General features: G+C 45.3%; 1 protein-coding gene across 2 annotated transcripts in view; it reads right to left on the reverse strand.

The window, feature by feature from the left end:
- Positions 1 to 24,252, reverse strand: part of LOC144106695 (uncharacterized) — a 196,239-nt gene that overhangs the window by 165,790 nt on the left and 6,197 nt on the right. For both annotated transcript variants that reach the window (XM_077639537.1, XM_077639536.1), the window contains exons 3-5: positions 19,336 to 19,359; positions 18,951 to 18,975; positions 2,793 to 2,893 (exon numbers count right to left, since the gene is read on the reverse strand). In XM_077639537.1, coding sequence (XP_077495663.1) covers positions 2,793 to 2,893; positions 18,951 to 18,975; positions 19,336 to 19,359 — 150 coding nt within the window. The remainder of the gene's footprint in view (positions 1 to 2,792; positions 2,894 to 18,950; positions 18,976 to 19,335; positions 19,360 to 24,252) is intronic.

Here is a 24,252-nt window from a genome sequence, read left to right on the forward strand (position 1 = left end):
GGGTGTGATGGGGATAAGGGATCCTTTTAAATTGATTTGGATGGGCGAGTTAGCGCCAGATTTTGGACTAATTAGGAAGAGCGCGAACTTAGATGGGGAACACTCGAGCCCGATGGATGACGCGTGAGAGGAGATGGTGTTTGCTGCTAACTGAAGAGTTTCCTCAATTTCCCCGTCAGAGCCATGAGTGGTCCATGTGGTAATATCAGCGTACAGGAAATGCTTTAGGTGTGGGATTAGAGCCAGTTTGTGAGCTAGGGGGATGAGAGCAACACTAAAGAAAAGGGGAGGAAGGACCGCCCCTTGAGGGGTTCCGAGCTCTCCGAGTGTATAAGGGTATGTGGTAATCTGATCTATGTGCAGGGAGGCAGTGCGGCCCGAGAGAAGCGCGCGAGCGTAGTTGTAGGTTTTAGGGCCTACCTGTAGAGCCTGCAGTTCCCGTAAGATGGCATCGTGTCGAATTCCGTCAAATGCCTTGGTGAGGTCAAATGCCAGGATAGCTTTAGTGTGGTGGGGGATGGTATCATCAAGCACGTCATGCGTAATTTGAAATAGGGCCTCCTCCGCAGATAGATGCGCACGAAAGCCGAGCATAGTGGGGGGGAAGAGGTGGTTGTCTTCCATGTACGTTGTTAGCCGAGCAAGAATTATGTGTCTATGGTGATAGGCTTGTGGGGTTTTGGAATAAAAATAATTTTTCCATGCTTCCACAAGGCAGGGAGAGTACCTGCCTCCCAACATTCGTTAAAGTAATTGACTAAGTCAGAGGTGGAAGCATCGTCAAGATTTCTGATAGCTAAGTCAGAGATGGAAGCATCGTCAAGATATCTGATAGCTGCATTGGTAATTTGATCATCTCCGGGAGCGGTATTCCGTAATTTCAATAGGGCGGCGCGAAATTCTGATTCTGTATTAAGGGCGTCAAGCTCGGGCTGGGGTGGGCCTGCATAATCAGGATACTTGCAAGGGAGACCGGGGGTTGTATAGGGGCATTTCACCTGGGCGAGGAAGGCGTTGGTGTCCTGTCGATGGTTGTGAGTGAGGTGGCGAATCCAAATCTCAGACGCGCCTTAGCATTCAGCTGGAAGAGAGCAACGCCGGCTACTGCCCCGGTGAGCTCGAGTTCTAGGGCTTCGCACCGTGGACTTCCTGCCGTTCCTGAGCCTGTTCCAGGGAGTCAACGGAGGACATTACCACCTGCTACGGCCAGGGTTGTCTCCAGCGCTGTTGCCACCCAACGCCAACATCACTGGCATCACTTCCACGGGCGCTTGGACCGGGAGCTTGTACAAAGCAGCTAGCGACGCCAGCTGCTGCACGTCGAACGCCATCTCGACGCCGGCTACTGGACCCATACAACGCCGCAGCCGCACCGAACCAACCGTGAGCACGAACGCCGACCGCTAGCAGTAGAATGCTAGTAGTAGACGCTGGTAGCGGTGTTCCTTGGTCGTGTGTATTTATAGTCTTTGTGTTTTCTGTTTGTTAGTTTTGTGTGGTAGTGTGTGTCACGTAGGGTGTATTAAATGTGCGTCTGTGTTGGTACACCTGTCGCCTAGTCCATTCTTTCCGTCCGAGTGTTCTCTGGGGAGATCCATGAGAACATGCGATGGAATGCGGTACTGAGTTTGAAAACAAGCGTTTTAAGAAGCGGAAAACACAGGTGGAGGGAGAGATTTTTGTCAACTTATTTTTCCAAGTAACCTGCAGAACCACGCGTTAGCAAATTTTTTATAATAAGGTTAGCTGTTTGGGTGAAATGGTGGATCATGAGGTGTTGGTGGCGCACTTGTCCTATGTCCGTCGTTTAAGTTTTCGTTTTTTTTTCCTTGTGTAGCGCGTTATTCCCATTAAATGACGAAACGTATCGCTAGATCAGAGAGGCCAAAGCGTACAGGGCACCACAGCGCACGGGGTGCGTTGTGAGCGAACGATCACTATCCTGGCTCTGGAAGGTGATCCGGAGAGAGCTACCTATGAGGAAGTTGGCTCACCTAGGTCATGTGACCATGCGGCGTCTATAAAACCTGCCCATCGCATAGTGAGGAGACTGCCCACCCTAGCTGGTGGCAATAAAATTGATGATTGGTTGCTCTGCAAGAGCAACCTGTGTCGCACAAGGCTTACCCGTGAGAGCCCCTGCCATCGCAGGGTTGTGGCGCATTTTAACCGCTGCATCACAGCGAATGAAATGGCATGAGGACACCCAGGGATCTATAAACTTAACTACAGACTGACCTTCCGCATAAAAGTAATTGACCCATTAGGCTATCGCGTCATACGCTCAAAGCTGAGCTTAAGTGTCGCGTCCAATTTTTTACATGTCTCTATGCGTATTTTTTGCGCCGTCTTGAATATACGTGCCGTATTTATAGAGTACGCACGCAGAACGCAAGCTATGCTTGCTTAAAACATAGATATAAATAAATAAATTTTTAATTGTCGTATTTCTATCATGAAGCAACACATGGGCAATGAAAGACGCTGTACAGTGGCGAACTCTTGTTCAATTGCGACTATTTGGGTTTGTAGCGTGGAATTGGAGGTAACCACATTAAAATGGATAGTTAAAGAATATGAGAGATAAATAATACCTCTGCTGGATGTTACTGGAAAAGATGGTGCTATATACTACTTGGATTCACTGAGAAGGCGAAAAAAAATATGTCCACCTATCTATCCACTTTTGTCTACTTCTTGTCATCGAGGTTTAGGCACTGTTGTGTGAAGACCCCGAGAGACGCCACTGTCAACGCTTTCACGAAGGTGCATATATACGGATGGTGACGTACATGAGCTACCGCTGATCGCGAGCACGATGGCCACCACGAGCACGACGCCGATGAGAACGACGCCTGCTTTCAGCAGCATGTTGTTTTTGCTGGACGCTTGCCTGCAAAGGAAAAAAATGAAAGCGCCCCTTAAATTTGGATGGATTTATGTTCATATAGAGAGCCCGGCCAAAAGATTACGCGAATAAAAATTGTGCGGAAACTGCCTTGGCAACGATAGCAGATAGAAAAAAAATGACTCATTATTCATGGTGATTAGGCCAAATATGCATTTCATAAGCTCGCACTACAGTTTACACTTTGGTTTCGGTTTTTGTTCGAGGCTCGATGCTCGACCACAATTCGAGATGGCATGTTTTGGAACTGTTGCGTTCGAATAGAAGTTGGGGAAGAAGACATTTTAAGCACAGCTCGCGAGACTGGCAGTTAAAAACGCTAGATGTTGAGCTGCAACGGTGAGGTAGTGGTCAAGTGCAGTAGCTAGCGAAGCTGGTCTGTTCACACCAGTGCGGGTTCTAAACATACTAGCGGTGAAATAGTGTGTGCCATGCTGCGCAGGTGGGCAACTTGCCAGAGGATTCGGACAAACAGACGTTGGCAAACACTGAGAATGGGGGTTTTATTGCGGGCCCACGAAAAAGCACTCGACATTAAAAGCTTTCAGTCCGGTTCTGTTCGCTAAAAAGACCACGAATAAGCGCCTGGAAGCTAAGATACTTCTGAACTTTCTGAATTCGTGCTATTGCCGGACTAATCGTAGCTATGATTACTAGAGTGAAACACAAGAACGGAAAGACAGAGAGGCTAACAAGGCGACGCCAAGTTTGCTATCATACACGTGGGAAGAACATCTAAGGAAGAGAAATAACAGGTCAATGGGAGATCAGATTTGCACGTGTCCGAGGGCCATTGCTTTGACGGCACACAGAGCGCGTACTGGAGGCTGATAGCTATCGTATCTACCTGTGACCTTCAGAATTTCAAGATCGCCTTCAGCTTTCCTCGCAGACGGAGGTTTAGTTCGGGCTCCGTGAGGGAACGAGTATTTATTTATTTTATTTATTTACACAATACTGCAGACCTTTCGCTTAGGTGATATCAGGAAGGGCACAAAAATATAACGCACAATACAAACGGCATTAGCCACGGGTAAAAAAAACATGCACGACAAATAAAATTCAACAACATGCCTATACCCTATATAAATACATCCTGAAGTGCGTTCAAAAAGTCATCAGAGGATATCACTCCCAGGCAGGCCATTCCAATCTGTAATGGCCCTCGGGGAAAAAAAAAACATACAAGCATTAGTTATCACGAAGTTGAACGCCACCCTTAGTACAAATAATAACACAGCAAAACTAGGTAAGCATGAGAGAAAAAAAAATATATAAGAATGCGCATGATTACGAAGAAAAAGGAAATGGAACCAAAGCGGTAAGCAACATTGTGTTGATGATTTCTTCTGAAATTCATCAAAGTCATTGAGTAGTGCCATATCCAGTGGTAGGTGGTTACAGTCCAACGATGTTTTTGTAATGAATGAATTCATGCAGGATTTTGTATGGCACTGTGCAATACCAACTTCCCATTGATGATTTAAGCGGGATGAAACATACGTTGGCGGCGTCAGAAATGTATATTTAAGGGTGGAATTCATGTGGTAAATTAAAAACAAAACAGACACAGGCGTGATATTTTCCTGCTGTTAGAGAGGCGTTAGTGACAATGTGTTTTTCATTTCTGTGACGCTGTGCGAACGATCATAGTTACGGACGATGAAATGTGCTGCTCTTTTCTGTACGGCTTCGAGGGCGTCGATAAGAGAGTTAGTGAAGGGGTCCCATAATGAGTTAACATATTCTAATTTGGAGCAGACAAGCAAATTGTAAAGAAAAAAATTAACACATGTCGGGGCTAAGGAAAAATTTCGTTTCAGATATTCAAGCGTGCGGTTAGCGGACGCGATGATAGACGAGATATGTGCCTTCCAAGTTAGGTTTGACGTTGTAATGACGCCGAGGTATTTGTAAGATGTTACCTGTGCTAGCAGTTAAGAACAAATAGTGTAGAGAGTGGGGCACTATAACACTCATGAGAGTGCTATAGGCTAGTAATTCGCAGATGCTAGGTGCATCTCTGCGGCGTATCCAGGCGGCAAAGCGCTGCGGCCAGGACAACACGCACAGTCCGAGGGCAGTTTCAAAGTAGGCGCCCAGTCGCCTCACAGCACCCGCTATTCTCACAAGCTCTAGTATGTCATTACGATTAGCTGGAAGTAGGCATTCGTATTTGCATTTTTGCCGGTAAGCAGTTGTGAGCACTACACCTTGGAGAATGTTGCACTTCTAGGTTGCTGGTATGTCTCAACCTAATAAGGCGCACAGGAGCGATTGCAGCCAAAAAGCTAACGCAAACTAGACGTAGTTTGCGTACCCGCCATCACTGACAGATGCGGCACTCACCATGCAGCTTTTATGGAAGTCAGTGTGTACCCACTTTGTGTCTAGTTTATTGTAGACGATGCCACGTGAATTTTTTGCGTGTTTTTTTTTTCAATGCGAAAGCATTACCAGGCTATGTTGGCCGTTGGCGTGCCCGCAAAAAGTGGACGCAAAACATGGAAACAAAACATGGTTTTATGGTTTATGGGAATTTTACGTCCCAAAGCGACTCGGGCTATGAGGGACGCCGTAATGAAGGGCTCCGGAAATTTTGACCACCCGGTGGTTCTCCAAAGTCCACTGATATGGCAGAGTACGCTGCTTTCTAGAAGTTCACCTCCATCGGAATTCGACCGCCGCGGCCGGGACCGAACATTTATCTTTCGGGTAAGCAGCCGAGCGCCATAACCAGTCAGCCACCGCGGCGGCTAGAAGCGAAATGTGTAGCACGATATGACGTCATCAGCTAGTGTACAGTAGTCATGGTTGAATGTGAATTAAAATTGGTATATAAATACAGTGTCAGATCACTGTCGTGGTCATTTCAGTCATTGTAATTGATTCTTGAGTCCGAAGTCATGAGTCATGATTGCGATCATAAGCACTGTGGTCATGACTGGAGTCAATGTCTGATGAAGGAATTGAGTCGTGGCAAGTACAGCTTTCTGGAGTAAAAATTTGAAATCTACGAAACTGTAAGACACTGCTATGGAAATACTTAAGGCAGTGCTCCATTATTCTGATGAGTAGCAAAATATTTCTTTCACAGTGCTTCCATCGATCGCGTCGAACAGTAAAGACTGCCTTGTAAAACCAGTGAGGAGCGCTTTTGACGCTAACAAAAACGTGAATAGTAAAAAAATACAAGACTGCTGTCGGATGGACTGCGGCTATAATGATTGTTAGATGGAAATCTTACATTTTCTGAAAAAATTGCATTCTTGAACGATTCTCCGCACAAAAATGCTTTTGTCCAGAATTTCTGGATATGACATCAAAGTCATGAGTCATGATCATAAGTCATAGACAGAAAACGGGTCAAAAAAGTGCTGACTCAATGGTCACAAAGTGAGTCACAAAAATTGTGCTGAGTCATTGGTCACAAATGGTCCACGAAAAGTGCCGAGTCATGGGTCACACAATGGGTCACAAAAAAGTGTAAGGCGAGTTAGAGGTGTCCCCCGAGATGTTGAGATCTGAAAGTTACTGCGCCATTTCCTTTCCTAAAACACAGGCTTTCGAATTACTGCACGTAATTTTCACTCCTTACATATATTCTTTTAAGAGCATTTCGCAGTGCAGTCAGAAAATGACTACCGTGTGGGCTCAACTACCTGTAAAAGAAACACGACGAGATCACCAATTGCGCTTATCTTCGTGCGTTTGTTAATCACTTGCCTAACATTACATAGGAAAGGGATTGCACAGGAACTACAGGGTCCGGTAAGTCAGGCAGGGAAAGCGAGTATGATCTCATATTGTGTGTGATATGCAGCACATCGCCTATTGTACTTTTTTTATACGAACATATCGAGCTTAAAATTAGCTTCAGTGATGCGGCGCTTGGCATACATTTAAATAGGGCCCAGTTACTTCCGAACACAGCATTTTTGCCGATATATGTAATGAGTATTAAAAGTGAAACAACGCCTTTATATAGCATGTGAGAAGATGGTCACCTGCTTGATCATCTCCAACCACTTTTCCTATCTGCATTTCCTCAGTAGGTTTCTACAGCTGCAATTTCTATTGCTCCGGCAAAATTTTCTTTCACATTAGTTTTCTAGCTATTTTACCTACTGCACAAATACACAACATTTTTTTTTCCCTATTGCTTAATGCCCTTCAATCGTACTTTGTAACTGCGCACTTCTGACGCCTACTTAGAGAGTGAACAAGAACACGCCGAATGTTGGATACTTGGGAACACAAGCGCAGGCAGCACAGGAAGCTGTCACGCTTGTCGGGCTTCTTGCACAAGCGTTAAAATGTGAATATTACATTCGCGTGAAATTCCGGTATCTTTGATTTTACTCAACAGCGCGTACCCCTGTGATCTTAAAACGTTGTTCACACTGTGGTATTAATGGCTTGAAGGCTTCATTTGCTTGTGTTGGTTCCTAGCTAACGCCATCCTTTAGTGATTTTCGATTCTTCACGTAAATTATTTCCCGATGCCACAGGTTTATAAGCAATTTTGAAATTTCTGATAATTTTTGCGCTGTTAACAAGAACTCTAATTCCCTCTCAGCAAATGCAGGAGTTCCTCGGGTATCTGTGCTCGGCCCGCTGTTTTCTTTTATATGGATTAGTTACTTGCCGACAGATGTAACGATTAGCACGTGCATATTTGCGGACGATTGTGCTATTGATTGTGCCATTACTCTCCCTCTGACCAATCGTCTCTTCAAAGCGATCCTAATGCTGTCCAGAAGCGCTGCAGCCATTGGCTAGTGGAACTTAACTCAAGCAATATGTACGCTCTTACCCTTCTACCGTTGTCGCAAAACTCTGACGTGCACATAGACCCAGTTCAGTCATATAAGCACTTACGAGTAACACATTCTAATTATCTTTCCGGCAGGTTGCATGTCCCTAACAAAACATGATCAGCCAATAAACATTACGATTCCTAAAAACTCATTTACACCAAGCTCTTCAACAAGTTAACTTATTAGCCGTTTATTCGTCTAGTGAAAAAAAGAATTTGCATCACCAAATTGAAACCCTCATCACGCATTTCTTATAAACCCTCTCCAATCAGTTAACAATAGCACTGTCAATTTCATTCATGCCTTCGTATTCTTACAAGTCAGCGTTGCCATCTTAAAAACAGCTTCTAGTTTATCGCTTTTATTACTCCGCCGTCGCAATTCCTGCCTATCTTTATTCCATACAATCTGTAACAGCCGCATGCATCCCGCACCTTATATTCTTTCCCGTTCCCGCAAATTACCCCGCACCAGTCGTCGGCAACTTGTTCCCCGTGTGCTCTCGCGTACTCTCACTTTTTCCAATTCCCTTTTTCCACGCACACTGCAGACTGGAAAAAGCTTCCAAGCCACATTGCCGTAATCTCCTGCTCATATAAGACAATATTAACCAGCTACCTCCCGCCCCTTATGTAATACACATTCCCTCTGGTCTTTAAGGTAATAAAATGAAGTGACATCCCGGGCAATCAAACGCAGTAGTTTCGCGTTTCCGAATAAGATACAGATTTATGGGGAAGCTTGTCAGGATGGTGTCTAAGTGCCCTGCACCTCTGGTTCAACAGTGCCCTCCTCAACCCCACAATTGAGTTGCCGTTCGTCTCCACAGAGATACAATAACACCGCACCCCCCACTGCTTCAGGTGTCTGACAACTACGCTGTTCATTTGATCCGCCGCTGCTGGGTGCCGAGGGAGGTGGTTAAATTCGAGTAATATTGGAGGTGACGCCGCGCAAAGCAGAGCGGTGGTCATTTCTTGTTCCAGGCAGCACGTGCGGCTTTTGTTGCTGTTCCTCCGCTTCCCTTTCTGGCATCGTTGCACTTTGACAAGCATAGCTCCATGGATGTCGGCAGTGTTCCCTGCGAAAAGTGACTCTGGATTCGATTCACTTTTACACATGCTTTATTCGCAACTGGTGAAGCATTGTAGCGGCAGCAAGATCAAATCAAAGGCATCAATACGCGGTGATGCTTCAGCTCTACAATAAGGGTATTATTTCCAACATATGGCATTCCTACACAATAGAAGAGTTCGAACCGGCTTATTAGTTCTCCAGTTCGCAGCCAGAGAGCGCGAAAGGGTAAACTATTCAATAAAAAAGAAACTTAATTTTGGGCCATCGTCTCACCTTTTATCCTCGCCGGTTATATGCATTCACAAACAAGAAATCTAAGCAGAGAAAATTATTACCCCGGCATTCGGATTTGCTATGGAGAAATTCTTAGCCACAATTTAAAAAATTTTGGAAGCTTGCAACTGAAATGTAAAAAAATGAAGGTCATGCATCGAGGAACTCGCTGTTGCCCTCTTAACTGCATAAAAAAACGAAAGTTGATTTTTCACTGGCAGAACTAAATTCAGGGGAGTGGACGCTAGCGCCACTCAGTTCTCCGTGCATTTTTACGTCAATCTAGGGCTTTTAATTGGTTCTTCCAGGTGTTTATAAGAAATAGGCAAGAAAACTATATTAACTAATATAAAATTATTTTCAATGTTCAACCGTCCACGACAGCAATATGCTAGCAGTGTCTGCTTCGCCATGTCTGGCGAGTTTAACGTGTATTTTGCAAAACAACCTCGAGCTCTTTGAGGAACCGAAACGCAACCTGTTCAGCCTGCTTGTGAATCATTTTAAAAAAAAACTTTTCGAAAAAACAACAGGACCTAGGGGAAAAACGCAGACGACCTCAAACTTCCAACGGCACAGAAAAAAAAGGAAATCAATCCGAGAGAACAAAAGGCGCAGGCGCCCAGTTATTTGTGCACAACACGTGCAGAAAACACAAACAAGGCCTACGTTAACTATGAGAATTATATCAGCAGTCAAGAGCCACTGAAATGTACCATCAAACATCATCTCAGTACAAACACCAAGCAACAAGAAAATTTAAATAGGAAAACAAAAGGAATTATCAAAATTCACAACTTTCTTTAGCAAAACAAGTGATGCCTTACTAAAGAAAGAGCTGGAAAGAGTCTTTCTAATCACAGCTTGCAAAGTTTCCCAAGCCAGCCAGTCAGGAGCACATCCAAACACCACAGGAATTGTCCACACCGTCGCATTGAGCGGCGGACGCTAATTTGGGAACGGTCTGTGCTCGGGTTCATTCGAAATCACCCTCGGTAGCGCTGCACTCTGGTAGCTCAAGAACGTAGTTACGTGGTTGTTTTTCAAATTTCGGGGGCTTCCTTTAAATGCTGGAGGAAAATGCGCGCGAGGGAGTACGTTGCTACGAAAATGGAATTGGTTAATTCTGAACCCTCTGCAAAATTAAATGAAGTGCACCGGGTCCTAAACTGAGTATTAAGACGTGTGTAAAAATCACCCAGTTAATTAGCGAACTAAATGCAACATAACAACGCTCTCAGGAACGCATAGGTCGCAAAAGGTTGTTACAATCACCCAGGCGCGGTTTAGCGTTTTTGTTCATCCTTCGCTGAAGATACGTGAAGAACCCCGTATGCAAGCTGTGTATTTGAAGGGCACTGAGCTGCCGCGATGGCTGAGTGGTTCACTTCATTATAGTCAGTACAAGCAACTTCCACTCATTGTTTTTAAAACACACAACAATATTGACACCGCGTTGCTAGGACGTGACTGGCAGGGGGCACTCAAGCTAGATTGGTCAAGTGTGTACGGTGTGTGTTTAGACAAAGTTGCGACGTTACTTTAGAAGTACGTGAAAGTGTTCCAGCCCACTCTGGGACTGATCAAAAGCAGTCCAGTCAGGCTGGCTCTGAAGGAGGGGTGAAACCCCGTATTTTGCAAGGCGCGACAGGTGCCATTTTCTTTTAGGGAAGCCGAGTGACTTGAACTGAAGTCTCTCGTAAACAGGGGACTGTTAGTGCCCGTACAGAAAAGCCACTGGGCGTCGCCCCTAGTTGCTGTGCCTAAGGCGAACAACAAAGTCAGACAGTGTGGGGACTTCAATGGTACACTGAATCCCTGCCTGCGAACTGACCACCGCCCTCTTCCCATGATGGAAGATTTGTTGCAAAGTTGTCAGGGTGCAAGTAATTCACAGTGCTTCATTTGTCTACGGCGTATCAGCAGCTTGAACAGCATCCAAGGCACAATCAATGGTAGTTGACAATACACACCTGGGGCTATTCAAGTACACGCGCTTGCCCTGGGGCATCACAAGTGCACCTGCTATTTTCCAGTCTGACATGGATGATGTGTTAAAAGGCCTTAAGCGGGTAAGCTGCTACTTAGAAGGTGTACTTGTCGCGGGTTCAACATTTCACGAATGTTTTAATCAAGTGGAAAGGGAGTTGGCACGTTTCCTGGAGAGAGGAAACGATTCCGAAGGGATAAGTATAAATTCTTTCAAACGTCTGTCTGTTACCTAGGCCACATTCTGGACGACAAAGGCATACGGCCATCGGATGTATAGGTGAAAGCGATAAAAGACAACAACTCCAAAGGATGCGGCACAGTTGCGAGCTTACTTCCGCTTGATTAACTTCTACGGGAACTTTGTGCCGAACATGTCAGCTAAGCTGAAGCCTCTGTACAACGTTCTAAACAAAGAAAAGGAATCTCAGTGGTCACAGCAAGCTGAGCAAGCATTTCAAGAAAGTAAGGGCTTGTTAACACAAAGCACTGTGCTGACGTGCTATGACCAAAAAAGGCCGATTGGACTAATGTGCGGCGCTTCGGTTTAAGGCGTAGGAGCCATTCTTTTTCCTAAAATTCTAAGCGACGAAAGGCCAAATTGTCTATGCTTCCAGAACGTTAAGTAACGAAGAGCAGGGATATGCTCACATTGGAAAAGAGCCCCTTGATGTTATTTTTGGGCTGCAAAAGTTCCACATATATCTGTTCGGGCATCGCTTCGAGGTTTATTCTGACCATCAGCCACTGGTAGGCTTGCTCGCTCATGGTAAACCCGTACCAGTGATGACAGCAGCCCGCATACAACGCTGGGCTTTGCTGCTCGCAGCGTACGATTATGGTTGGGTTTACCGCAAAGGTTGAGATGTTGGAAATGCTGACGGTTCTTCACGTTTACCACTAGCAAATCACAACGATGTCTCGGATTATGCACATTTGTTTTCAGTGGTCAATGAAGTGCCGTTGACTGCTGTTGAAATTCAGAAATGCACTACAACTGGCGGAGTATTGTCAAAAGTGTTGTGGAATACGATGAGCGGTTGCCGGCGCATGTAACAGCTGGTGACCGAATGCCTTATTTCATTCAACGACATGAGCTGTCTGCAGATCAGCACTGTGTTACATGCGGAAATCGAGCGATTATACCTCGGAGGTTGCGCGAGCAGGTGTTGCATGATCTTTTACACAAAGGACACCCCGGAATTACGCGCATGAAATTGTTCGCTCGGGGCGGTATGTGGTGGCCTCAGCTCTCGGAGGACATTGAGCAGATTGTTAAAAGCTGTGGCACGTGTCAGTTAGTACAAATAGCTCCGCCATGTCATCCACCACTACCGGGATAACCATTGAAAAGCTGCGGAGTGTCTGCGTCGTGCGGACCACCGGAAGAAATAGTTACGGACAACGGCGTTCAATTCTTTTCCAAGTAGTTCGCAGACTTTCTACGACGAGAGAACAGGGATAAAAAAAACATTGCAACATCCGGTTGACCAGTTTCTGTTCACGTACCGAAACACACCAACCGCAACCACGGTGCTGACACCCGCGGAATTGTTTTCATGGAAGCCGCGCAGCCGCGCACACGTCTGAGCTTTCTCCAACCGAACTTGGAAAAACGTATGGACGACAGGTTCTACCAGACGAAAGAGAAGGCTAACGAGAGAGGGCGGTCATGGAGATGATTTGAGGAAGGCGACTATGTGCTCGTGCAAGGACTACGTCCAGGGGAGGCAAAGTGGTTACGGGGCGTCGTAGAACAGAGCTGCAGTGCATCCACCTATTATGCTAGAATAGGGCAGCAACAGAGGATTGTGCATGCCAACAATCTACGGCCGTGTTCGTATCAAAGTGTTGAAGCCGGGCTTTTTCTGTGCCCAGTTCAATACCCGATTCGGTACTGGAAGTGTCATCTGCTGCGAACCCTTCCTTGACTACGTCTAAGCCACTATATTCATCAGCATCAAAGCGTGTGCACCCCGACCAAACATCTACGTTGCCGGGACAGAACGCCAATTCGCCCGCAAGGTCCACGCTCCATGCACCACCGATCCCGGAGCCTGCGCCACCTCCGAACACCTGCGCCACCTCTTCGGCTCAGTGCTCATTCCCGGAAACCTCCTGTTCGTTATACCCCATAGAGGTTTTGTAAAAGAGTTAGGGGGGTGGGGGGTGGGGGGTGGGGCTGGGGGGAATCAAGTGTCATGCGATCGCGTTGTCAGCGACTGAAATGTAAAGTCGCGCAATCGACGGTAACGTGTGATAAATGCATTGCTGAGGGAGCGTTTCTCTCTTGTTAAAAAGGCGAACGATCAGATCGCTCAGCGTTAGTCCTCTTCTGTAAGGCTGGCATGCCGAATAAATATGTTGCTTAGTTGTTCTGCTTGTGCTTCGCTGACCGCGGCTACAGCAGGTTTGTCGCGCGGCTGCGGACCCGAAAGACGCGGGCTCAATAGCGGACTCGGAGGACAGATTTCAGTGCAGGCGAAATCCTAGACACCCGTGTATTATACGATGACAGTGCAGGTTAAAGAACCACAGGTGGTCGAGATTACCGTAGCCCTCCACTACGCAATCGCTCACAGCCTTAGTTGTTTTCAGACGTTACACCTTCTAAACCAAGTCAAGAAAGAGCGTTTCCCATTGGCCGAGACCATCGGAGTGAGACGTGGATATCATACACCAAAGTAGAGACAAAACAGTCAATGCAGTGGCACCTTCAACTGCATCGAAACAAAACAAAAATCAATATCCTTACTCGAGTCGGAAAATAATACCTTGTTCTGGTGGAGTTCATGAATCGAGGGACAACAGTTGCAGTTGACGTGTACTGCGAAACAAGCAACAAGCAGATGTGCGAGCAAAACTACACTGCGCGGAAACTGTCGTCCAGAATAATACCCCTCCTCCATGAAAACGCGTGTCTTCACACCGCTTCCCGAACCAAGGAGAAGATTCATCATATTGGTTGGGCTACTTTTGATCGCCCACCCTACAGTCCCGAGCTTGCACCTAGCGGTTATTTTCCTTTCTTGTAGATGAAACAGTGGCTCGGTGTACAACGGTTCGAGCACGTCGAAAAACTTAAGACCGCTCTTGTCAATTGATCCAATCCCCTGGCGGCGAACTGCTATAAGAGGGACTAAAGAAGCTGTTGTTGTGTTGAATTTTATGGCACAGAGGCAGCTAAGGCCATCATGCGCCAAGCACCAAACTAAAGAAGCTGGTGCAGCGCTACGAAACGTGCTTATAAGTGAATGCTGGTTAATTTAAAAGTGAAGTAGATTGGTAGGAACTTAAAATCGTCTATAAGAACGTTTACAGACGGGTATTATTTTTATGACCAAGCAGCCTCGAATACGGCACGTATTTTGAACTCTACTGCGAACCGTACTCGTGCGCTGCGCGATGTAAGTGCACGTTAAAGATCGCCAGATTAAAATTTAAGCAGATGGCGCTGGACAGTTCTCGCCGTCATAATCCTTCTTTTGCTATCGCAGCAAAAAAAGAGCAGTAAACAACCTTGCACGCGATAACGCAAATTTAGGGACGTTTTTAAACTCTCCTAGTCGTATTGACTCTAGCGGGAAATTAAAATTACAATAAAGATCCGAAACACTAACACGGTTCCACCGAAAATGAGGTGTCCATCGAGACATTAACGAGTTAGTGCACGATTTCTTGTCCTCAAAACCATTCATTTCCGTTTTCAGCGCCGTTATATATACGTAGTGTTGAACAAAGATAAAATGATGCTGTATGTTCTTTGTTCAAGTTTTCTGGACAACTGTCGCATGCCCCAATTATTGTGCTAAGAGAAGCACAAACGAAAAAATTATGGCAAACAACCACTCTCATACCTTAAGCTGCGTTCTTTAACTCTACCAAGTTTATGGGGAAATTTTGTTATTGAGGAAAGCAAGCGGCGCAGTATCTGACTCATCTTGGTGTGCATCTGAGGCGCACCGTAAGAGAAGGGAGGAAGGTGGCAGAAAAGAGAGAGAAAGAGGCGCCGTAGTGGAGGGCTCCGGAATAATTACGGCTGCATGAGGATCTTTAACGTGCACTGATGTCGCACAGCACAAGGGCGCCTTTTGCGTTTCGCCTGCATCGAAACGCGGTCGCCGCGGTTGGATTCGAACCCGGGAACTGCGGCTCAGTAGCCGAGCGCGCTAACCACTGGGCTACCGCGGCGGGTCATAGTTGTTGATTATAAATTTTATGTCAGCAGGGCATGTGAGAACAGAAAGCGTCAAAAAGAAAGTTAATCAACACGAGTCAATTAACATTTCTGTTTAGCAGCAGTTTCAGCAGCTTCTCCACAGACAGAAGGAGAAACCCTGCGATATGGGTAATTCTCTTTCTCGCTACTGTCTTTAACAATTCCTTAAGGTGTTCCCGGAAGTTTCTAAACCTGCGCAGTAGGCAAATCAAATTGTAAATCGTGGCATTCAATGCCTTCAATGCCATCCATCCATCCATCCATCCATCCATCCATCCATCCATCCATCCATCCATCCATCCATCCATCCATCCATCCATCCATCCATCCATCCATCCATCCATCCATCCATCCATCCATCCATCCATCCATCCATCCATCCATCCATCCATCCATCCATCCATCCATCCATCCATCCATCCATCCATCCATCCATCCATCCATCCATCCATCCATCCATCCATCCATCCATCCATCCATCCATCCATCCATCCATCCATCCATCCATCCATCCATCCATCCATCCATCCATCCATCCATCCATCCATCCATCCATCCATCCATCCATCCATCCATCCATCCATCCATCCATCCATCCATCCATCCATCCATCCATCCATCCATCCATCCATCCATCCATCCATCCATCCATCCATCCATCCATCCATCCATCCATCCATCCATCCATCCATCCATCCATCCATCCATCCATCCATCCATCCATCCATCCATCCATCCATCCATCCATCCATCCATCCATCCATCCATCCATCCATCCATCCGTCCGTCCGTCCGTCCGTCCGTCCATCCCGTCCCGTCCCGTCCCGTCCCGTCCCGTCCCGTCTCGTCCCGTTATCTGCCAATTACAATTATTCCCTTTTTGGACAAAATTTTAGAAAAACCAATTGAAATAGGTTGTCCAGTTATATTTAATGATTTAACATATTGACAGATAGTCATCGCGGCTTTCGGCACGGACAATCTCCAGATACTGCGATAGTGTCTCATATATTATGGTAGGCTAGCTATTGATAAAGTAATGTTCCTAGGAGCACTATACATAGGTTTTAGTACAGCATTTGATTCCATCGATCACTCCATCTTGTTTCAAAAACTTAAATCATAGGGTATCACTGGATCCCCCTAATGCTCTTGAAGAGTTTTCTTTGTGACCGAAAGCATAGTCTCTGTTAATGACCATGTACCTATTATATCTTTAATTAATAAGGGTTTTCGACAAGGTTGTATTCTAGGCGCTGTATTGTTTTTACTCTACGTTAATTATTTACTGTACTTTTTAAAGCATTGCAATAGGATACTATACCCAGATGACTCTACCATGATGCCATCACACCAGGGCATTAAGCAAGTTATACATAACCTACAATATGACCTTAATTTTCTTGAGCGCTGGTGCCACATTAGCCGCCTGTCCGTGATCGTCACTAAGACTTGTTTTCAGATTTTTTGTCTCCCCAGAAGCCATTGCCCATTACACCACTACTGTACCTCAATTCTGCTCCTATTTCGTCGCAAGATAGAGTTTCTTTTCTGGGTGTTATCATTGACAACCTTTGTGCGCTGACATGACTATACCGAGTGAAAATGTCAAGCTTACAAAGTGCAGCCACGTGAAAAGTCTCTCGCGCAAGTGCAAAAAGGTTAGCGCACTCTCGCGGACAAAAAATAAAGCAACACAGTCGAGAGCGCTCTCTCGGGAACACACACAAAAGAAACAATTAACAAACATTGAAAAGTTCTTTCAAATAAATTCTACGTTTATTTTATAAGCTTTGAGTAATAAATTCACCGTATTGTAGCCAAACGAATTCATTTATAGATTAAAAACGCACCGAAGCGAGCATATGGCCCGTTAAATATAGAAGCTGCCGAAATGGGACCGCCCAACAAAGCAGTTTGAATGTTGCCTGCCCCCTCGTCTTCCCGCAGTGTTCGTCCCACCCTTCTCCTCCCGATGTTTACGTCAGCTTGACGTAACGGCAAAGCGAACGCGTTCCAAACCGAACTCTTTCGTGGATTCGGCCGCAGCACACGTATGTAGTTTGGCTTTCAGTAGAAAATTGGCGAGCTTATTGGTATAAATATTGAACAAGATGGACCTTAGGACCGACCCTTGAGGTAATTTAGATTTAATATCTAATAATGCATTGTAATAGTCACCAATTTTTAAGCATTGTTTTCGTTCTGCGAAATAATCATGAAGGAATGACCGGTTCAGCCCCATAATAACCAAAGATATCTAATTTATCAGTAAGGAGTTGCTAATGAATAAAATGCCTTCTGAAGATCAATACAATGACCTAGAACAATTTTGTTCATAGCAATTTGAGCGCAAATACTGTAATTGAGGTCTTCTAATAGGTTAATTAATTCTGCTCTGTTCCGAGCGAAAACCATATTTAGCTTAACTCAGTGAACATACTTTGGCAAATAACACCGTAACAGAATGAGTAACTTGCGCAAAATGACAGGCGATAGAAGGAAGAACAGCTACTGTTCTGTAGATGGCATAAAGGCTTCGTCTTCATTTCTTAAAAAAGGGCATTTCAGCCGCTGGTTTTTAATTTCTTATTAATCCTGCCTATTTTTATTGTTTCGTTAAATATGTAAACCAGCACTGCTTTTACATACCCAATAATTCTGGGCACCAGTATTTTTTAACAAAAACGAGTTTACGAACGAATTTTTTTATATACTTTATGATTTCACTATTACATTAAATATATCCACAGATCTCCCGTCGGCAGGCTTACATTTATTTACTATCAACGTTTTCTATCGAAGTCTTAACCGCTCGATGAGAGGAATGCAAACTTTACAAAAGAAATATATTGCTACATGTCGAAAGAAAGGACCATATTCTTCAATATTTCCATGCCAGCGTCCTAAAATTTTTAATATTCAATATTTTTGTCAAAGAATGTTAGGCCTGAGTTTGAGATAGTCTGAGATAGAAGCGAAGTGTGCAGATTGAACGTTTGAGCGATTTGAAGTGTTTCGAACTGAGCATGACGCAGCAGGGGCAACTTTCTCAGAGTCAATGAAGTGCTTATTGAAATCCTGAACTAGTTCTGTGCTTTCCACAAACGGGAGAACTTATTTCATTGCTCTGTGAATTGTAAACCCAGAGGGCGTTTACAGAACCGCGTTTACTAAACTCCAAGTTTTTCCGCAATTGCTACGGAACGACGACCGTAACACAAAATTTCTAACCGATTTTTTAAAGATTTTGTTCCATTGTGACGGTAACGTAACACTCGAAGGGGAGCGTGAAAATAAAACTGCGTGCGCCAGTGACATGCCAATCAATTTTAAAAACGCAGCAACTCATCGTTCAATATTACACAATCACTAATATAGAATCTTGAAAAACGCAACAGCAAGAAAAAACGGCTACGAAATACATACGACAGGACGAATGTATTCGTCCTGTCGTATGTGTGTTTATTTCGTCCCCGTTTTTTTTTTTTTTTTGCTGCTACGTTTTCTCAAGATGGATGAATACCAACTGGCCCAAACGTCGGTGTTATTACGCAATTAATCGCCATATTCAACCTCTTAACTATTCAACCTAAATGGGGATAATTAAGAACAGAATAAGATGATGATGAAACTGTAAATGATGAAGATGCGTTTTACTTACTCTTCCGGTGCCGGCTCTACATAGCCTGCAGGCATCACAACAAATCTGTTATTTCACATATGAGAGGCAGACGCTTGCAAATGTAATCACTTGTCAATGTGCAGTGACCTCCAGATCTATTTTCGGAGATTGCATGATTGCAATACGGCAAAGCAGCCAATGCAAGCTGGATAAACCTTTCTTGGAGTTGTTGCTTCAAAAGCCTAGCAAGCGTTTCGTACACTAGACAGATCTCCATTCTCTCTGTAAAGACACCAATAGAATATGCGGGCTCATTCTCTTTGTGTCTTTTCGGTGTCATTTTTTGGGGGAATTTGAAGGCGCGACACTGCCACCAGTACTCATTCCTACTTCATGATTAAAATGAGTAGGCTTTTTCGCTTACCTTCGGATGTGTAAGTTGATGTCCCTGAAAACACAAAGCGTATTACTCAGTGAAATTTGGCGCACTTAAAAAACGGATATACTATACCTATGCAAATGTGCTAAGCTAAACACCATGCTGTTAAAGCGTCACGGTTCTCTCTATGCAATCTGCCGCCTGCTCATGTTGGAAGTCGGCGTGTCGTACCCGCAGAATAAAGGCCGAAATTTTGTGAAAACGGTGCGGCTGGTATTTCTGCCGCGTGGCACTTAGCTTGCCAAGAAATCATATTTTCAGCTCAAAAAGACGTCTGCCCAAAACTCCGTTCTATGTTTATTACCAACTTCTATATTATCGCCAACCTACTCAGGAGGTTCAGCGCTCTGACATAGCCAAGTAACCCCTGTTCTCCTATTACAACACTGCGTTAAAGATTTATTCAGGGTCTCCTGGTTCCACTCTCAGTGTACGTCACAAAGGTAGCATTGCCACTCTCCTACCTTAGAGCGCTTGGGGTTCCAGGGCCAGTCCAATGCGACCATCAAGCTTTAGGCGGCCTACTCACTTCCTGACACAGTTCCTTACTTTAATTAGGCACTAATGGCGAACTTTTTGATTTTTTTTTGTCAGCGTGTGAATAGTAGAGTTTCAGGGGACTGACGCAAACAGACAAAGCCCTCAGACTGAAGAATTTTTTCATTATGCTGCCGCCATAAAAACGCTCCTAGTATACCGAAACATATTACGCACGCCAACACGCGCGGTACAGGGGAGTAACAACAATCAGCTGCCTTCTTGCGATATGCGGAACAAGGCGTTGACGAAGAGTGACCTCGTTCAAATTGGTAATGAATGAAGAAGCCAAAGAAAGCAACAACACTACTTCAGAAAAAGATTTGCGAACGCTTTTGCCAGTGAGTGTAAACGCGTCATTTCGGTTATTATTCGCAACCCATGGGCAAAACTCGTTCATAAAGCAATTCTCACTTTTCACAGCTGCCTGCGGAGGCCAGTTAAAATTGTCACTTGCTGGATTTCTAAAGCATGCCAAGGCCAGTTTAGCAAAGGCGGTGATAATGTGGGAGTTTTCCGCCTTCAACATGTACATAGGGCATGAGTGACGTCCCAGTGGAGATCTCCGGATTAGTTGAAACGACGGAGTTATTTAACGTGGTCTGTCATTGCACTCGACAAAGCTATTTTTGCAGTCACTGCCACTGGCATGTGGCCAAAGTTTTATGTAAAATTACACGTATATCTTGCTAGGACTCGACAAAGGGAAGTTTAATAAATGTATTGGACAACGCAATTTCAAGCGCGGAATCTTAGAAGGAGATATAGTGGGCCAAACGTTCTTAGCTAAATTTCGAACATGCGCAGCTATCGAAAAAGTGCGGTCAAAGTTGTATCTCTCCTCTCCTCTTCAGGAACTCTAAAAACAAAAGATTCGCGAATGCGAAATCAAATGAGAAGCTTAAGTTCAATAGTTGTCACATATGTTTTCAAAAAATTTGAACCCCAACGTCTACATCGCGAAGCGATGATTCGTTTGGTACCACTGGCATCCCTCTGCGACCACGGGGTCGCCCGCCGCGGCCCTCCGAAGGTTGCCTCTGATTATGGTTTCGAGGATCAAAGGTCGTCGGTACGAATCCCTCACACATGCACACACCAGGCTTTAACTCGACTAAAAACTTTGTTCTCCGAATTGTGCCAATTCATTTGCCACCACTCCGAACCCTCTATGTCAAAGGAGTAGGCCACAATTTCTCACTAATGGCAACCCCAAGTGGCCCAAGTCTCGGCACCCGCTCTGACGGTACTACATATATAGCGGAACGCCAATACGTGTGTACAAATATAGCGGAACGCCAAACAGGCCGCCATGCCGGCCCGACGACTGCGCGCGCGCGGTGACATGATGGAGGGGCACTTCTTTGCACGATGCTGCAGCAATTTGATCGCATTACCGGCCACCATCTTGAAATCTTGGACGGAAAAGAAGCTTCCCAATGCTAGTAGTAAGAGCTTACGCTCTTAAATGGTGGGCTTCACAGCACGTGTAGCACTGCAACAAGCACACATATGCATGAGAGAAGCGAGGTTTCACGTAATTTTTTTGAAGGAATGCACTTATATGCAAAATTTTCACATTGTTTCTCCAGAGATTTTTATCCGTCCGTCTACACTATGCGTTAACTGGAGAAATAAATTACGCAGAAAATAATAGGCTTCAGTGGAAGCGAAACCGACCAGTGGGAGGGAGATATCACGCGCTCTTCGCCGAAGCATCAATCTGAACCCGATTCTGAGCAATATGCATCCCTTATATGAGATTGCAAGGATAAAAGCAAAAAGAGCGGCCCTGCAGAAGACGAGGTACTCAACACCCTCTAAGTAGACTCAGCTGGACCAAAGAAGGGTGTGACTACCATCGTGTTCTCAACACGTTAAGGATGGCTAGTCCGCTAGTTGCCTCTCGGTGAAAACGTCAAGCAGAGGATGCAACTCACACAGAGGAGGCAACTAATGTCTTGGCTATAGCTTCGAGCCCCAAATGCAATTCACCTGCAGACTCACAGAGCCCTTGTACAACCTCTGTAAGGTATTTATCCTAGAACTTAGGGATATCATTTCTGAATAACCACTACCTAGCCAGTCCTCAGTCATCTGGTTTGGTTTGGTTTACGGAGGTTTAACGTCCAAACGCGATTCAGGCTATGAGGGACACCGTAGTGAAGAGCTCCGGAAATTTCGGCCACCTGAGGTTTTTTAACGCGCCCTGACATCGCACAGTACACGGGCCTCTACAATTTCGCCTTCATCGAAATTCGACCGCCGCAGCCGGGATCAAACCCGCGTCTCAGTCATCTGGTTCCCCGGTCATCTGGAACCATCCGGAAGAAAGGAAGCGGCTCATAGGCATGTCAATGCTCCTATACTGCGGGCGTCTTGCCCTGATGACCAGGCAGGGTACAATGACTCAGTAGTGTTAAAGATGTATGCCGAGAATCTAGCGCCACATATAACGGCGACGCAAGAGTGTCTAAGGCCACGTAATTCCCTTAATAAGTATGGCAAGAGCACCCTTATGTGACTACAAATTCACACATACCCGCACCAGCTAGGTTACACCGGTTGTATCCCACGCCATACTCTCCACGGTGCCCACCCGCACTGTGAAGAGATAGCTAAACTGCACCACATTGTTCAGGCATGTGACTTCAATCCCATAGTTGACCGCATTCCAAACTGATCAAAGGAGCCGTGGCAGGCCATTCTGCTCAGCGATGGTAGTGACCACCAGCATTAGCTGGCTAGCGGGGCGAACACAGCAGGGACTACTAGTTGAGGGCCGGAATAAGCAGCCTATCCATACGCCGTAGCAGAATCTGCCAATAAAGGTTTTTTCAATTAAGCATTACGTGTCGAGCTGCGGCCGTTTGCGCTGAAAGCTTATTAAGTGACAAGTGTGCGCTGATGCGAGGTGAGCTGATGATGCTTGCACCTGTTTGTATTGAGTAGACGTATGCTGGAATAAGTAGAACGCCCCCAGCCCGTCGACTCGCACGATAGAAGGCACTATAATAATTAAGAATTTCAAAGGCGAAACGCTCCATTACCATGACGCGAGCGCCGCAGAGATTGTCGCGGAAGCGGTGACGATGGCCAAGGCAAAAGGCATGCCATGCACGCCGTAGAAACTTCTGCAATGGGTATTTGCTCGCGTAATGGCTAGCTTGTAACTGGTGTAACATGAGAAAAAAAACAGCGTTGCTAAAACTAAGTCGTGTGAAGGAAAGTACTGAATAGATAAGCAAATATTTGTATAAATACCAAAGAGAGTATCCTACAAAACATTCGGCCGTTTGATCTGTTTTGAATGGCCCTATAGACATGCTCTCTCAATATTAATGAAGGCGTTCATACGACCGCCCACGACCTCACCTTGCGGGAACCTGCGGAAGAGCAACCCAACCCAGTCTCTGCGGATAATATCCCACTTACGTGCACAGACATATTTAACACCACAATCTATACCGTAGAATACTCCCTCCACCACACGCAAACCTATGCCGTCAGAACACCAGCAAATGGTGCCAGCTTCGCTCATTATCGTTTCTGTATACTAATATTAGAAGTGTTCTGCCTAAACGTTATGAGCTTTTTGCGACTATCGACGCATGTGATGCCGACATCGTTTGCCTTACTGAAACGTGGCTTTCAGCTAAAGTTGATAGCTCGGAAATATTCCATTGCCGCAAGCATTTTACCACTTATCGGTACGACAGGGGCGACAGAAACGGTGGTGGTGTTTTGATAGCTGTTGCTGACACACTTTTTTCTTCTCCTGTTCATGTTGTTACCGGATTAGAACTTCTTTAAGTTGAACTGCGCACGCGCGTCAAAAAATTGATTTAGGCCGTTTGCTATCGCCCTCCCTCGTACAGTGCCACTTTCGTTGAAGAACTTCATGTTGCTGTTTGCGCGATTACCGTTCGCTTTCCAGATGTACCTATTCTTTTGGTTGGAGACTTCAACTTTCCAACTATTATTTGGTCCAATGTACGTTCTTATGCCGACCCTTTTTCTACGGAGTGCGATGGTTTTTTGCCCTTATGTGCCGACTTTAATCTCTCCCAACTTGTTACTAAGCCTACCGCGTTACATCTTCATCGTCCAACTTGTTAGACCTTGTTCTTACCACGTCGCCTGATCTTGTTGCTCCAATATCTTGTTTGCCGGGATTAAGTGATCATTGTATGCTTCATTTTTCATTGAACGTCGTGTCACCACGCCAAAGTAACGATTCTAAATACATACGTGACTACAAAAATGCCAACTTTGAGGCCATAAATCGTGAACTCACTGGTTTTATCGATGTGTACTTACCGTCTTTTCACGAGCGTCAAATCGAAATTAACTGGAACCTTTTTA

This window comes from Amblyomma americanum, chromosome 10, assembly GCF_052857255.1.
Source record: "Amblyomma americanum isolate KBUSLIRL-KWMA chromosome 10, ASM5285725v1, whole genome shotgun sequence".
Lineage (NCBI taxonomy): Eukaryota > Metazoa > Arthropoda > Arachnida > Ixodida > Ixodidae > Amblyomma > Amblyomma americanum.